At 42.9% G+C, this 17,098-nt stretch overlaps 1 protein-coding gene across 1 annotated transcript; it reads right to left on the bottom strand.

Annotated features, from left to right (window-relative positions):
- Positions 1-15,619: 15,619 nt before the first annotated feature.
- On the bottom strand, positions 15,620-16,891 carry LOC119345796 (aspartic proteinase nepenthesin-1-like). The gene has a single exon (XM_037615682.1). The coding sequence runs from the start codon at positions 16,889-16,891 to the stop codon at positions 15,620-15,622; it is 1,272 nt and encodes a 423-aa protein (XP_037471579.1).
- Positions 16,892-17,098: the final 207 nt, after the last annotated feature.

Here is a 17,098-nt window from a genome sequence, read left to right as displayed (position 1 = left end):
GTACAGGGAGGCAAACTTTCCGATAGTAGGCCTACCCAGCAAACCATTGTAAGGTAGTGGGGTATCAGCGGCATCGAATACAAGGGCCTCTGTCCGGAAGTTATCAGGGCCCCCAAATGTGACAGGGAGCGCCACTTCCCCAAGGGGTTCCATTTCAGTCCCGCTAACACCGCAGAAACCCACGGATGGAGACAATTGGCTACGAGGGATCTGCATTTGCTCAAAGGCCCGCAAGGACAAGAGGTTGATGCGGCTTCCCGGGTCGTACATCATCTTGCTGACTCGGACGTTGTTGATGGTTGTCGACAGGAGAGTCGGCGGCAGACCCACGTCTTCCGGAAGGTCGGCAGGATGATCCCTGCCATCTATGACAAGGGGGACGTCCGCCCACTTGGACCGCGGTCGCCCGTCAATAGTGGAATGGACAGCTAGGATCAGTTGTGGGATCGGACCATGTTTTTGCCCAGTTTTCATGTACACGAGCAATGTCGGGTGTACATGGGCAACATCGGGTTACCCATACACGTTTTTGCCCGAAAGTCCATTTTACACGGTTGTTGCCCGACGCTAAGTTTTTTGGCAAAAATCACTAGCGCGGACCATGTTTTTGCCCAGTTTTCATGTACACGGAAAACGTTGGGTTACCGATACACGTTTTTGCCTGAGTGTTCATTTTACATGTTGTTGCCCGGCGCTTAGCTTTTTGGCCAAAATCACTAGCACGGACCATGTTTTCGCCCAGTTTTCATGTACACGGGCAACGTCGGGTTACCGATACACGTTTTTGCCCAAAATTCCGTTTTACACGTTGTTGCCCGGTGCTTAGCTTTTTGGCCATGATTGTGAAGCCAATTGACGAAGCAGTGCCGCCCGACTACTAAGACGGAGTTACAATCTTTGCTTGGCAAGATTAATTTTATCAGAAGGTTTATTTCAAATTTGTCGGAAAGGGTTCTGCCGTTTTCTCCCTTGTTAAAGTTAAAAAATGATCAAGAATTTAGATGGGGTGACGTACAACAGAAGGCGTTTGACGTGATAAAAGAATATATGAAGCGTCCACCCGTGCTGGTCCCTCCTCAGCAGGGTACGCCTTTAAGGTTATACATATCGGCCTATGACAAAACAATTGGATCGGCCTTAATGCAAGAGTTTGAAGGAAAGGAGCGAGTGGTTTTCTTGCTGAGTAGGAGACTTCTAGATCCAGAAACGATATATTCTCCTACCGAAAAGTTATGCTTATGCCTATATTTCTCTTGCATCAAGTTGCGGCATTACTTACTATCGGCCGAGTGTACGGTAGTTTCCAAGGCTGATGTGATGAAGCACATGTTATCGATGCCAATACTGAATGGGAGAGTGGGAAACTGGATTCTCGTGTTATCAGAATTTGACTTGAGGTACGAATCGGCTAAAGCAGTCAAAGGGCAAGTAATAGCCGATTTCGTCACCCAGCATCATAAGCCTAGCATTAATTATGTAGAGCCGGTACTTTGGACGTTATTCTTCGATGGATCATCATGCAAGCACGGTGGTGGCATTGGTATTGTTATTATTCCACCTCAGGCGCAAATTTTGAGTTTGCTTTTCCAACCGAACCAATGATTACCAACAATCAAGCAGAGTACGAAGCTGTTCTCGAGGGGATTCAACTTCTTCATGAAATAAAGGCCGAAGCAATTGAAATATTTGGAGACTCACAGTTAATTATTAATCAGTTGATCGGCATGTATGAGTGCAAAGAAGATACTTTGAGAGGATATTATGACGAGTGCCAAAGGTTTCTCAAGGAATTTCCTCATGTCTCATTTGAACATATTGCGAGAGCTCAAAATCAAGAAGCTAACCGTTTGGCTCAAAGTGATTCAGGTTATCGGGTGATTCAAGAAATCTTGAGTAATCAAACCTCGAATAGTGACTAGAGAGTTGAAAAATCCGACTCTCTTAGGAATCCGTCACAGAAAGTTACCAGAAAACTAAGGTATAAATTGACTAAGTATGTTTTACAGGATGATCAGCTGTACTACATAACAATTAATGGGGCATTGCTCAAATGCCTGAATCAAGAAGAAGCTAAGGTGTTGATGGGCGAAGTGCATGAAGGGATATGTGGAGCTCATCAATCGGCTTGTACGATAAAATGGATCATTCGCAGAATTGGATATTTTTGGCCAATAATATTAGAGGACTGTTTTGAATATTACAAGGGGTGCCAAGACTGTCAACGTTTTGGTAATATTCAGAAATCGCCTGCATTGGCCATAAACCCAATTATCAAGCCATGGCCGTTTTGGGGCTGGGGAATTGATTTGATTGGCCAGATTTTTCCACCCTCAAGCAAAGGATACCCGGCCCCTTCGCTGAGTATGCATGTCTAGAATTTAACGGACCTCTCGAGCACAATTTCACATCTCGAGGCCTTCTCAATCTTGTCGTCTTCCCTGTGATTACCAATTATCACATTTTTCCAGCAGTAGATTCAGCTTGATTGGACAAGACCAAGGCAACAAGATTCTTCAATTCCAAAGTGTTGACTAGGTAGGACAATGTACCGATCTAGATCCCTCAAAGACTCAATCATCCTTCATTAATGGCTGATTGGACTTACTGCCAAAAGTCATGGCAATTATTAGTAGTATAAGAAGCAAAATTATACCATTCACAATATGCATGGTGCTTCAATTCATTGAGGAGTGGTAAAGGATGCGACAATATTTTTATGTGTCTATTTTTTCAATCTCTCATAAAATTGATCGCACTTGGATACATGAAATGTAAATTCTATTTCCTCTTGCTAATTGTTGTGAATCGGCTAGAGGGAAGAGTAAGCAACTGATTTCGCTTGTGTTGACCAAAAAAATTCGGCAATGAAACAATCTTTAGTTTCAAGGTCCGGGCTATCAGATTACTCACTAGCATACATCTTAGCATAATGTGACTTATGAGCATTGTTAGCCTAAATAGTTGTATAGTCCATTTACACACTATTTAAATTACACGATAGTACGTTGTTTCCATTTAATTAGTTGTTTATCCCATTTAAATTGGCCATTATTTTTCCTATTTAAGTGGTTGTTTAGCTCAAACAATGGCTAAATAGCTACTTACCGATTATTTACCGTTTACAATTTAGGATAATATTTCTTATGAGATTCTCCAATATTACTTCGGCTTTCATTGACCAAAGCTTTTTGCAACAATTGAGTAATACTGAGAAACTCAAAGTTCTCTAGCTTTTCTTTTTACAACAAAAGCCAAATCAATAAGATCTTTTCTTTCTCAAGAAAAAAACAAGATCTTTTCTAAAAATTGTCAAATTAAAATATATGGGTTTAATATCTCTCTTTTGATGTAATCAAGGACGAACTCAGCATGCTCTTGCTACCGAGCAGTTGACTGGATGAGTGGTAAGCCGAGGAGAAGTTTACAACATGTAGCCATGTGCAAGTATGTAGAGGAGAAATTTAGCTGCTCCAAAAGCTCACCAAGAAATTAATAATTTGAAGCGAGACAAATGGATCAATCAGACTAATAATTACAAGAATGTTCGGGTAATTAATTCATAGCATGCCTAAAAATTACAGTACATGAGATTATATATACACGATTTATATATTCACCTACAATCCTCCGTCGGCCAGGGGACATGCATCTATGAGGCTAGTCATAATGTCACATAAGTAAAAAAGATGATGTGTCATGTAATTAAAGAGGAGAGAGACAAATAGAGATTGCCCGATTCGGTTTTTGTAATAGTATTTCTGTTTCGTGGGAGGTTTCTCCTCCAGACTGTATTCTTCGCATAGTCTCAGATGAACTTCCTGGATTAGTTTAATAAAGTGGGGAAGCAAATTTCAAAAAAAAAAGAAACCGAACATCTACGACCGGTCACTACAAGAAATCTTTTAATCAATGGCGGATTCAAACCATCACATATGTGTGCAAAACCGTCGTGGTTGGTCGTCCGTGACGGATTAGGGGATTAGGAATTTGTCATGTATATCATGTCATAATTTGACCACGGTGCACTCCATGATGGATTATTAGAACCATCATGCATCCATGACGATACTTCACCGTCACAATTTAGTGTGAGATAACGGTGTTAATCGTGTGTTCCACATCATTATCTGACATGGCGACCCGTGTAGTAGTTGGCCCAATTAGAATTTTGGCCCACTAAATTTCAACTCTGTCCAAGACTATCAGCCCATCATAAGAATTTTGGCCTTTTAAATTTCAGGTCAGTTCAAGGCCACCTAATTTCAATTGTGAAATTAGCCCACACTTTATTTCTCTTGGTACTTTGAGTCCATAAGAATTTTTCTGATTATGCATGCTCCTTATACATAAAAAAGGAAATTGTATAAACATATTGGATAAATAAAAAATACCAAAAGGAAAAATAGACATCAAAAAATAGGAATTGCAGATTTTTTCCACATCTGGCCTACTACTCTGCCTCAAGCTATACTATTATGCAGCAACCACATCAAGCGCCGCCCAGCACTCACGGGACATCAATCAGAATTCATCGACATTGCTTTTTTGGCCACAGATCTGGAAACTTCTTTAAAATTATTTAAAATAGAGAGCAGAAGGAGCACCGACCATTGGATCGGCTAAGGATGGACGGTGGAGACGCGTGGTCCGTGGGAGGTCTAGTTCGGCGAATCAGAACGCAGCAGGCTAGAAAAAGCTCGAGTGTGTGTCTTGAGTAAAAATAGCAGCTTCATAAAGTGGTTTTTTTCCGAGATTAATACAGTGGTTTAGTGGCATTAGCAACACAAAGAGGTACTGGGTAAGAAAATCCACATGCTACTATTTTTCATGGTTATCTTTTTTTTCATTTTGCTTATTTTCTTGGTTTTATTTCGCAATTTTTACTTTGTTCTGTACATGGATAAATGAAAGGGAATCTATTTTTCTACTCGTTTATTTGGAACAAAATATATGAACATATTTCACAACATGAATTTCATGCTTTTCAGAGTTCTTTCGCATTATTAAAAATTAAAAACAAAAAACTCCATATTAGGGGTTGCTTGGTTGAGTCACCCTCATGTTTACAATTCATTTCATTTTCTTGTATAAGGACTAAATGGACTCAAGAGCACAAAATATATTCTTCAACCCAATTTTGCCATCCTTTCAACAACTTGCAAATCTATCAAATGAAGCATCGGTGGCTTTGCCTTCAAACCAGACCCGTTCTCTCTCAAGACCATGTTTGTTCTTGAGAGATGATTCAATTTCTATGCAATGTACGCCATAAATTTTGCAAAACTTACTCAAAAAATGTCCACACCATAGAGGGATCATATGATGACATCATGCAAATTTTCATATTTACAGAGTTCATTTTCATTTTTCAGAATTAAAAAACTAAAAAACTCCTTGTTCGGGATCAAGGCTTGGCGCCCTTATATTTGGAATTCCTATCCTTTTCTTTCATAAGGCCTAAACATAGACTCAAGAAGACAAATATGATTTTTCAATCAAAATTTGTCAAGCTTTTAACCACCTGCAGTTCAAATTTTTTATATCCATTAAATGTCTAGAAATGCACCTAATGGATTAAATATGACAAACAGACTCAGAAAGATGCCAAATTCTGACATGTATCGTGTAATCGTGTATCTTGCGTGTTGAAAAAATTCCAATGCCAACAGATGAAGCACGGGTCGTTGCGCCTTGAAACTAGACCCATTATCTCTCAAAATCATGTGTCTTCCTCGGAGATGGTTCAGTTTCTAAGCCATGTACATCATAGCTTTTGCAAAACTTTCTTAAATTTTTGCCATGCCCTATAGGGATCATATGAGGACACCATGCCAATTTTCATGCTTTTAGAGTTATTTTACATTGCTCAAAATTAAAAAACCAAAAAACTCCATGTTTGGGGTCCAGGATCGGCGTCCCCATGTCCTAATTATTTGAATACATGTAAGGCCTAATTATACCGATTGTTCATATATAAAGTTCACAATGAATGAACATTAATTCTTTCAGACAAATCAACTCATTTTTAGTTGAAATTCAATATATGTAAATTTAAAATCTAGATAAGAGAAAATGTAGTGCAAAATATGGTAGGAAGAACCGTATATGAACAAGACGACAAGTTACATGAAAAGAAACATGTATTTTACAAGTTTGTGCACCAAACTGTCTATTGCGTGCATGTTCTGTGACTTCGAGTGTATTTACCTCATCCATTAAATATCTAGAAATGCATTTAGTGGCTTAAATATAGCAAACGGACTCAGAAAGGTGCTAAATATTGAGATGGATCATTCAATGATGTATCTTGAGTGTATAAGTTTTTTGAATACCAACATATGAAGCATCGGTCCCTTCCGCGTTTAAACTAGACCAATTTTCTCTCCAAACCATGTGTCTTTTCGGAGATGGTTCGATTTCTCATAAATTTTGTGAAACATTCTCAATTTTATATCACGCCCTACAAGGGGCATATAATGACACCATGCCAATTTTCATGTTTTTTGGATTTCGTTTCCATTTTTTGGAATTAAAAAACAATAAAACTACATGTTGGACATTTTTTCAAAAACAAAAACAATGTTGAAAATTTTAAAAAATATTAACATTTTAAAAAAATATTAACATTTTAAAAAAAATGTTCTCATTTAAAAAAAGTAACTGTTTTAAAATGTAAGTTGGAAATTTTTGTTAATCGTAAGGAACACTCTTTCACACAAATATGATTGTTCAAAGCTACAGGTGGTTCGACCCCGGCCTTAAAAGTGTGGCTTTATATACTTTACTAATGAAAAAAAAGTCCCATTCATATCACGAAAAAATAGTTGCTATGTGGGAATGAGCTAACCGCTTAAAATTCATGTCTCAGGTTCTAGTTCCATTCATTTGCGGTTTTGTTTTTAAATTAAAACATGTGGCGTACACCTATAGAATTGTTACATGTACTATAATACATATATTTTGTTCTAGAAGAGTTTCAATAATTTTAGAGATGATCTAATATTTTCTATAGTTTAAATGAATTTATGTGTGCTTATTGGAGTCAATGCTAATTTGATGTATATGTAACTCAAATATAGTTTAAAACATTTCCATTTCTTAAGGAATTATGTTTTATCTTAGTTCATATGAAATAGATAAAATTGTCAAAATATACTTAGGGATAACTGAAACTTCTATTTGCAACCTATTGGAAAAATGATAATAATATCATACTATCATAGAAAATTCCTATATTTGGGCATGGAATAATATTATTAATTCATAAAATTGGCATGGATTTTTTAGAAGATTTCACAAATGTTTTCTATACATTGATGCTGTGTAGTAAACTACATAACTACTGTTGTCTTTTCACAAGAAAAAACATATTGTTGCCTACATGTGAAAATAACTAAAAAACTAAAAAGCTTGGCTCGTCTTTTTGTTTAGGGGAAAACCTGGCTCGTTGGAATGTAGAGGTTAGTGCTACGTGGCTCAAATCCACGTTCAACCTCTTCTTTTGAACTAAAATTTTTTGTTCGGTTTATGTTAGAACTTAGAAAGGCACAAACCAGTAACATAGACATTGCCCTCTTGCCGTTTAAGCATGTGGTCCCTTGTTCGATCCCCTCTTGCCGTCTTCACTTTTTAAATAGAGAAAACCATACAGTTTTTTATTCTTCTTTATTATATCTTTATAAAATGAAAAATGTACTTACAGCGGCCCAACAGTCGGGACAAAGCAGCATCACTCCGTTTTTTTACTGAAACGACTGACATATGGCTTGACAATTGGATACCTAGTTCACTCATGAAGAGACCGATCACATCTCTTGTTCAACAACCGCCGCGGAAAGTGTCAGAACTAATCAACCATGCCACATCCTCATGGAATGAGCAGCTAGTTTGGTCAACCTTTATACCGATAGATGCGGAGGCAATATTGCAGATCCCTCTTTGCACCAGACAGATTGAAGATTTTTGGGCATGGAGTGAAGATCGGCGGGGGATATTCTCGGTGAGAACGGCCTATAGGATGATTCAGCAGAGAAAATTGAGTCGTGAAGCTTGGTTATATGAGCAAGATGGATCTTCTCACACAAACACTAATGGCGATGGTTGGACAAAGCTTTGGGGAATCAAGGTACCTTCGAAACTTAAGATCTTCCTGTGGAGATTTGCTAGGCGGACCACTCCGACGGCTGCACTTTTGCATCATCGTAACATGGCGGACTCGGTCGCATGTTGCCTGTGCGGGGCCGAAGACACGTGGAGGCATGCGCTGTTAAAATGCACTGTTTCTCGAAGCACATGGGCGCTGTCTTCTAAACGCATCATTGATGTGCTGAACAGCAACGAGGAACCGGATCCGAAGAAGTGGCTTTTCTCCATGCAAGAGGCGCTATCTCATGATGAGTTTACAAACTTGGTGGTAACTCTTTGGGCACTATGGGGAGCACGTCGCAAGGCAATATACGAGCATATCTATCAAAGCCCGTCTTCAGTCCAAGCTTTTGTACATTCTTACGTGAATGAACTCAACGCACTGCAGTCCATCAAATCGAGGCAGATTGCAAGACCTGCTCCAAGACGATCAGGTTGGATCGCTCCATCTGTCGGGCTGGCAAAGTTTAATGTTGATGCTGCAGTGGGGAGAGGAAGAGGACATGGAGCTGTAGCAGCGATTTCTAGAGATTCAGACGGAAATTTCTTGGGAGCTTCGGCTGTGGTCTTTAGAGGGATTTCAGAACCGGCGACTCTCGAATGCATGGCGATCAGGGAGGCTCTAGCTCTAGCTAAGGACTTGAAAGTGACAAACATCCAGGTGGCCTCGGATGCAAAGGTGGTGGTACAAGATATCCAATAGAAGAATCCGACAGAGTATGGAGCAATCATACATGAAATAATAGAGCATACATTATCTTTCCAAGTTTGTAATATTTCTCACGAATTTAGGAGCTCGAATATCGAGGCTCACAAGCTCGCGAAGCACGCATTATCCCTTCCGGCTGGCCGGCATGTTTGGTTGGGACAGCCGGGAGGCCTTTCTTTCGTCCCTGTAAACATTGTGACGTCGGAATAAAGAGCTTCGGAGCTTGTCTCAAAAAAAAAACTCCGTTTTTTTACTAAAAAAAAGAAGCAGCGTCAACACGACGCAACAACAGGAGCAGTCCATTTTCCTAATCAAATATCTTAATGCATGACACGTCAGCTTGAAGCAATGTCCAAACGACGCAGCACATAAGGCGGTCCACCACGGTCCGAACAAATTTAAAAAAAAAGTAAGCCCGACACATGTGTGGGTTGGACACGCATGACACATCAGCATGAGCCATCCATGATGGTCTGTTAGGTGTACACTTGGTCAACTCGTGACGGTATCCATGACGGTCCATCATATGAACTCCTATCTCGCTAACCCATGACAGATTGCATGATGAAGCAGGTAAATCCGTCATAGATTACAATGGTTTCTGGGAACGTCATCAGAAATCCGTCATGGAATAACCGATTTCTTGTAGTGTGCTTACATGTTACTGGTTCCTGGAAGAGTCAATTACGTGTATTCAGAGAGTTCTCTTCGGACAATTGACCCGGATAAGATGAAAAGGAGTGGGCGGCAATGTCTAGTAAGTGCCGAGGAACCGGCGTGTTTTGAAGACGCAAATACGAAGGACTGTTGGCGTTAGGTAATGGACGAGGTGTTGGGATCAATGTGCGATAACAATGCATGGGAGCTTGTGAATCTTCCGGACTACCATAGAGCCATAGATCTCTAGTGGGAATTTAAGATCAAGAAAGATACCGAAGGCTAGTAGCCAAAGAGTACGTGTAAGAAGATATTGCGGAGTTCCAAGAAGTGTTCATTCCCATTGCAAAGATGGAAACAGTGAGAACACTCATCACCGAGGTGATGGCCTTCGTCGAGGACTGCAAGATGAAGCGCATCACAGGGGGTCAAGAGCAAGGAGCTCATCATCTGGGTCACCATCTGCGACATGTACATCCACAAGAACGACCACTCAAAGATCACACTCAAGACGCCCATCGGACTGGGAAGGACCTGCCCCGTCTCTGCCTACGGAAAGTAGGACGACAACAAGCACGACGTGGCCAACTAAGAGACCATGGCTGGCATAAATATATATGAACTGTTTTAATTAAGTGAGATTACGAAGTTGTAATACTCTACTTTGGCATTTTGCCGGATTTTAAATCAAAATGTGCGCTCGCTTTGCATGGTTCCTTAAATCATAGTAAGTCTAGTCATTCATGCAAAAGGCCACCTCCAACATGCCGATCTAAATGGAAATAGATTTAGTCCGCTATTTGTCCGTTTGGGATGGTTGGAGACGCGCCGTCAGGCCGCATCTGCCCAAATCTAGCGAGTGTGCCCAACTAGCCAACCCGTTTAGACTTTCATGCATATAAATCCAACTAAAAACAGAATATTGTAGATAGTTGAAATAAAATAAATCACATAGTTCTTACATCGTAATAATAAATAGTTCACAACAAAATAAAAATCTCATAGCTTACAAACAGATAAATTTTAATTGTCACAAGTACATTAATAGAAAAAGAGCTGGTATATCTATTGGTTGACAATATGAGTCCACATATGCTCAATCTAATTATTTTGAAGTCAAAATTGAGTTGCTTAATCACGCATTTCAGTATGAACCTGGGTGAACTTTGCAAACGTTAGGTGAACTTTGCAAACGTTAATGGGCGTGCACAACTCAACTCAACATTTTCACCATGAAAATCAAACTCTTGATCAAAGATCTTTTCATCACGCTCATCCTCTGCAATCACTGAAAATAGAGGTAGCAGATAGTTTAGTAGCAAGAAAATTCTTAACAAGTAACAAGTAGCACTAGTAACAAAGGTGCAGTAAGGTGACCCAATCATTTTTGTAATTGAGGACAAACCGGAGAGTTATCTGATAATAAGCAAAGCATTCTCAAAGACACATGGGAATTACCGTCTAGTTACATCCATTATGTTTAGTATATTCGCTTTCGCTACTTTGATAATTTCATATGTGGGTGGACCGGTGAGGGTGTCATGGACTAAGGGGTCCTCGGGCCGCCACCCTATCTCTCATGGGACGGACTGGTGGGCCGCTCTTGATTCATTGAAGGAAGGCTGGACTACAGGCGACCCCGTGATGGAAGGAAACCTCCAAAGACTTGGCGTATTCTCCACGTTTGGTAGCAAAACCAGCATGTCTATCCCCTAATGCAGACTAACCATGTGTATCCCTAGGTACCCCTGGTGTCAATATAAACCACATGGTTTATCCCGTACGTGGGAGAACCATTATCGCCATAACCACCTAGGGTTTAGTTCATCTGATATTGTGGTAGATCAACCCTGTAATTGGAATACAAACACATCAATTCAATCAACATGACGTAGGTTTTTACCTCCTCGAGAGGGCCCGAACCTGGGTAAATGTCGTCTCTACGTTGCCTATTACCCATCAATCTAGGATCCACACCTCGGGACCCCCTACCTGAGATCTGCCGGGTTTGACGCTGACATTTTGGTGCTTTCATTGAGAGTTCTGCTGTAGGATCGTCAAATGATGGATGGCTCACTTAGTAAGTGTCGATGTCATCCGGACCGGGGATGTCTTCGTGCCTGGCTATCTCTTCATGTTTGGCAGCGTCGTTCTACACGCCAACCCAACAGGTCACCTTGACCAGATCGACAGTTTCGCTCTTGAGTAGGAAATCTAGTTCGGCAACCTAGAGTTCGTTGTCGACGTTCGGGGTGATCTCATCTTTACTGGGTTCTCAGCTTTACCTTAGGGGCCCAGCAATCCCGAAGCCTCAATTTCAGACCTTCTCCAAGATCCTTGGGTCGGCCTCTATCTCGGATATGGCTTTGAGCTCGTATCTGATCTCAGCGGTCAGCCTTGGCAGAAGGCATCCCCCTATGCAAGCATACCGGAGGTTAACTCCCAAGGACTTCAGAGGATGAATCTGGCTGACCTCTTGCTGTTAGACGAGACGTTGGATCAGATCCAAGCAATGAACATCAGACACAAGTTTGCCGAGTTCCACGATAGAATGAACTCGGTAAAGCGCTGGCACAAATTTGCTAAGTTGGACTCGATATTACTGCTGAAGTTACTCCTGCTTTGGTTAGTCTCAGGCGCAATAGTGCCAGATGCCGCTAGATCGGCGCCCACAGGCATATCCTCCTTGTGCCCCGCGCCGCCAGGATACACAGGAGTTTGTTGTTGCTGCAAAAAATCACGGTTTGGAGAGCTGATTTTTTCACCGCTATCTCCATCAGGGTTAGAGCTATTAAACAAATGATTATCAACATGATATTCAGCCCCTTGATAAGTAGGATTTAATATCTCTAGAGATAACAAAATTATTTTAGCACGTAGGCGAGCACCGGCATTGCCGTGGAGAACAGAAAAAGGAAAAATATTTTCATCAAGTGCAACATCCCTAGAGATGTAAATACGGCCAGTGAAGATGTAAGGCACTTGAAGCCTTTGTGAAGGTTGCTATACCCAAGGAAAGCACATTGCTTTGACCGCAATGCGTGTTCGTGTTTATTGTAGGGTCGAAGATTGGGCCAGCAAGCACACCCAAAGATTCGAAGAATAGAGTAGTTTGGTTTTTCATGAAACAGCCGTTCAAAGGGTGTCCCAAAGTTGATAACCTTGCTAGGAGTTCGGTTTATCAAGTATGTTGCAGCAATGAGAGCTTCATCCCAAAATTTAAGGGGCATGGAAACTTGAGCAAGAAGGGACAAGCCTACTTTGAGAATATGTCGATTTTTCTCTCTGCTGAACCATTTTGTTGGTGAGCATGAGGGCACGAGACCTGATGTGATATGCTTATCTTGGTGAAAAGGGAGTTTCATATTTCATACTCCCCTCCCGAATCTGTTTGAAGAGCAAGAATTGTACGGTCAAATTGTCGTTCTACAAGATTCTAAAAGTCAAAAAATTTCTAGAAGACCTCAGACTTGTGTTTGATTAGATAGATCCATGTGAATTTATTGAAGTCATCTATGAAACTCAGATAGTATTTTTTTATTCTTCCTACTATTACAAAAGCAGGACCCCAAACATCAGAAAACACATGTTCTAAAGTAAATTTTGAATCACTTATTGACTCTAGATAAGGAAGTTGGTAACTTTTGCCTTTCTGGCAGGCGTCCCATACAAAATCATTATGGAAGGATGTAGCACATGGGAGTTTATTTTCACTAATGTCTTTGCTAACAATAACAGAAGACAGATGCACTAGACGTTAGTGCCACCTATCCAAGGATAGCTTGGTAGCACTTAGCACTTGCTTCTTGACATTGGATCCGGTGTGCCTAACTCGATAGAGACCTCTCCTACTCTTTCCTTGAAGGAGTACCTTTCTTGTTCCCTATTCCTTTACAAAATAAGAATATGGATGAATTTAAACAAAAGAGTTATTATCAATCGCAAGATGACTAGCAGAGATTAGACTTTTGTTGGCTTCGAGTACATGGACAATATAATTCAAATGAAGATCACGATCTAGGGTGTGAATAGCAGAATGACCAATGTGTTCAATAACCATACCTGAACCGCTTGCAGTATGAATCGGCTCATTTCCACTATAGTGATCACGCACAGTCAGCTTCTCCAGGTCGCTCGTGGTCGGTGGCGCCACTTTCAAGGTACTAGTTGGTATCCACCCCATATTGTGGAGAGGCGAGATTTGCTGATTTCTCCTCTACCCCTTGATAGGACTCGTCATAGCGCTTCCGGCACTTCCAGGTTGGGTGGCCCATTTTACCGCAGATCTGGCTCTGGACCGTGGGGGCACATGCATGGTTGGTATAGTTGCCCCCGCCGCCACTGCTCTATCCACCACTGCCACAACCGTCTGGCTTGGAGTAGCCTCAGCCACAACGATCACCCCCGTTCCCTCCTTGCTTGCGGCCGTGGTCATCACTCCCACCGCCATTTTTGGCGAAGCGGCCTCGAGTGGCAGCATTTGTAGAGGACTGCGATCCTCCACCACGAAGATTCATCCTCATCTCCAAGCTGAACAGCTGCGAGAACAGCTCGGCCACGGTGTCCGATTCCACCTGGGAGCACATGGCAGAGACCATAGGATAAAAGTCCTCGTCTAGTCCTGCCAGGATGTGGGAGACGATATCTTCTTCGTCCATCTTCCTCCCTGTAGCGATCAACTCGTTGCAGAGGGACCTAACCGTCCCGACGTAGTCGGTGATGTAGGAACTGCCCTTCTGCAGATTGGCGAAGGCGATTCTGCTGTAGGTTGTGTGAGCACGGGTATGAGAGGCAATCATCCCCTCCAACATGTTCTAAAGCTCTGCCGAGGTGTGGCAAGATGCAACCTGGATGGCCATCTCACAAGGAAGCGTCATCAGAAGATAGGAGAAGACTTGTTGATCTCGCGCATGCTAGGCTCGGAGGACAGGGTTTGCCGCCTTCGTCGTGGACTTGCCATCAGACGAGGTCATGTCGATTTCCCTCTATGGCGGCGGCTGGTTGACGTCGAGGTATCCATCTGAGCTCGCCGGATGGCGGAGAGCAACGTCGCCTGCCACAGCGCTTGATTGCCCTTGGTGAGCTTCTCGGTGGTGGCATGAACAAATGGAGATGAGGGGAAGGAACTTGAAGACATCGCCATGGATAATTTTGAGGAAAGCTCTAATTACCATATGAGAAAATGAAGTGTATGCAGTTCTGCAGGGACGTAGTTTTTATATAGCACAGAAAGATTACAGAGGGCACATGTTATTGATAGGCTTTTCCCCTACTCCAAGCTATACATAGATAAGATAAGCTCTAGCCTAACAACCTGCAGTATGTAGATTACACGCACACATACATAGTCGTGACAACACGCCACATTACACCCTATACATGTTTACGAGCCTATCGTTTAACACAACGCAACATCCATACCGGTTGTACTACGTTTAGTCCAACACGGTAATAGAATTTGGCTCACACAACTTAACAGTCGTGGTTCCATTAATTCTGAAAATGTGCACGACTGATCCTAGAACATTCCTCCGCTCCCTTCCTTTTCATGCACTCCATTGATCTCGGTCTACAAGCACAAGCAGCCCACAAACACAAGGCAATCAACCAGTTAGATAGACGATGGATAGGTCGTCGACTGAGATATATTCATCGAAGCATCAATATCAATAGAAGTTCTCAATCAACTAATGACCCAAAAACTTCCATAAGTATTGATCGAATTGACACTCGACAACAGGGCCCACCTGCCAGATTTGCCGAGTTGTTTCTATTAGGAACTGGGTGAACATAAGATTCAGCCAAGTTTAGTTAGTTTGTCGAGTCCTCTTTCATTGGAAATATGAGAACTATTAAGTCTGCCAAGTTGCGTATCACTAGCTACGGAGTTCAATTTTGAATCAAAGTCAGCAGACACAAGTTTGCCAACCTCCACGATAGAATGAACTCGTTAAAGTTCCGGAACTCGGCACAAAACCAGATTCTAGTAGTGACATATGCATGTGTTGAATTAAATGTATCCCTTTCAATGCACATGGCACAAATACTTACCAAAGAATCTCGATTCGCAATCATATTTATGCATGCGTACAATTAACGTGGGCGTGATCAAAGTGAGCTGCAGTCGGCAGTTTGGAAAGAGAGCTCCTCCTTAGTAAGGTCGTACAGCAAGTGCATGTTCTGCAACTGGAAGTTGCCGATGATGCTCACGCTGCTGGATTCATGCATCACCATGCATGACATGGAATCATCCAGCGGCACCCAATAATTCTCTGGCGGCAGCACCATGTTCGCTCCGCCACTGAAGTGGAACACCATGGACGGCACAGCCTTTTCCTGCGCCACTGCCACACACAGGTCGATCCCACTGCCGGCTGGTGGCGGCAGGAGGCTCCCGTTTAGCTGCCTCCGGAGCTCCTCTCTCAGAGGCCTATATGCCCCATCGACCAGAACCGAAGTGGGGTTACCGGAGTCGACAAAGACACCGCCGCCGGTGCCGTTTGGTTTCAGATCGAACACCATCGGTGGGATGGAAAGCCTTGTTTGTCCAACGCTTATCCCGATGAGTGGGACATAGTAGAATGGGTACTTTTTAGGGCCTTGCACGAAAGACATGGACATCACAGGGCTGTCGGCGCTAAGGCTCGCCGAGGCGCCGACGAAAAGGTGGCTCCTGGCACCGGGAGTGGCGTTGCTGCGGAGGTAGGGGGTGTGGCAGTAAGAGAACTTGCTGGCACCTATCTGGGAGACGAGCGACAAGGGGCCACGGCCAAGCCCTATGAGGCCCGACGACCCGTCAAGGGACCCCGGAGTGAACTTCAGCGTGTCGACGCAGCCGAACGTGAGCGTCACTGAGCCATGTTCAAAGGCGAAGACCTCCGTGCCGATAGACCCTCTAGCGTCGCCAACACCGTAGAAGGCCCCGAAAGCGCAGCTGCCATCCCGGTGGCACGAGTGCGCCCGGTTGGCTAGGCACAAGGTGTCATTGCATGGCACGGGGTGGAAGCTGTCCGACTTGGACGTGTTATAGTAGGGCAGGCCCTGCATGACGCAGGATCCTTTGAGGCTGCAGGTGGAGCACTGCGTCCAGATGAGGTCGCTACCGGTGTCGATGAGGGCCTCGACGCGCTGCGGTGGGTTGCCGATCAGGTACTCGGCAATGTACTGGCTGGTGTTCCAGTGGATGGGTGCGCTCACGTCGACAAAGGACGTCAAGCGCCGCCGGCTGCTGGCCATGGCGCGCTGCACGCGCTCCGCCACTGTGTAGTTCCCCTTGCCATCAACATGGATGAGCTCCATGTGTAGCCCTGTGCTACTACACGTAACTATGGTAGCAGCACTCGAGCACAACGCAACGATAAGCACCAGCCTTATTTCCATTGTTTCCCTTGTTGGTTTGATGCAAGCTCCTCACCATGTTATAGCTTAATTGGTAACCTATGGCCTCCATATATATTCATCTGGATAACATGTGGAAACAAACAAACTGACAGAGGATTGACGTAGTATATTCATAATTTAATATACACTAGCTAGTAGTATAATCAAATCTAGGGTGCAGGCCTGAACCATTCTTGGGATATGGGC

Source organism: Triticum dicoccoides, unplaced genomic scaffold, assembly GCF_002162155.2.
Source record: "Triticum dicoccoides isolate Atlit2015 ecotype Zavitan unplaced genomic scaffold, WEW_v2.0 scaffold2977, whole genome shotgun sequence".
Lineage (NCBI taxonomy): Eukaryota > Viridiplantae > Streptophyta > Magnoliopsida > Poales > Poaceae > Triticum > Triticum dicoccoides.
Note: the sequence above shows the minus strand (reverse complement) of the source record. Positions and strands in the feature narration are given on the sequence as shown.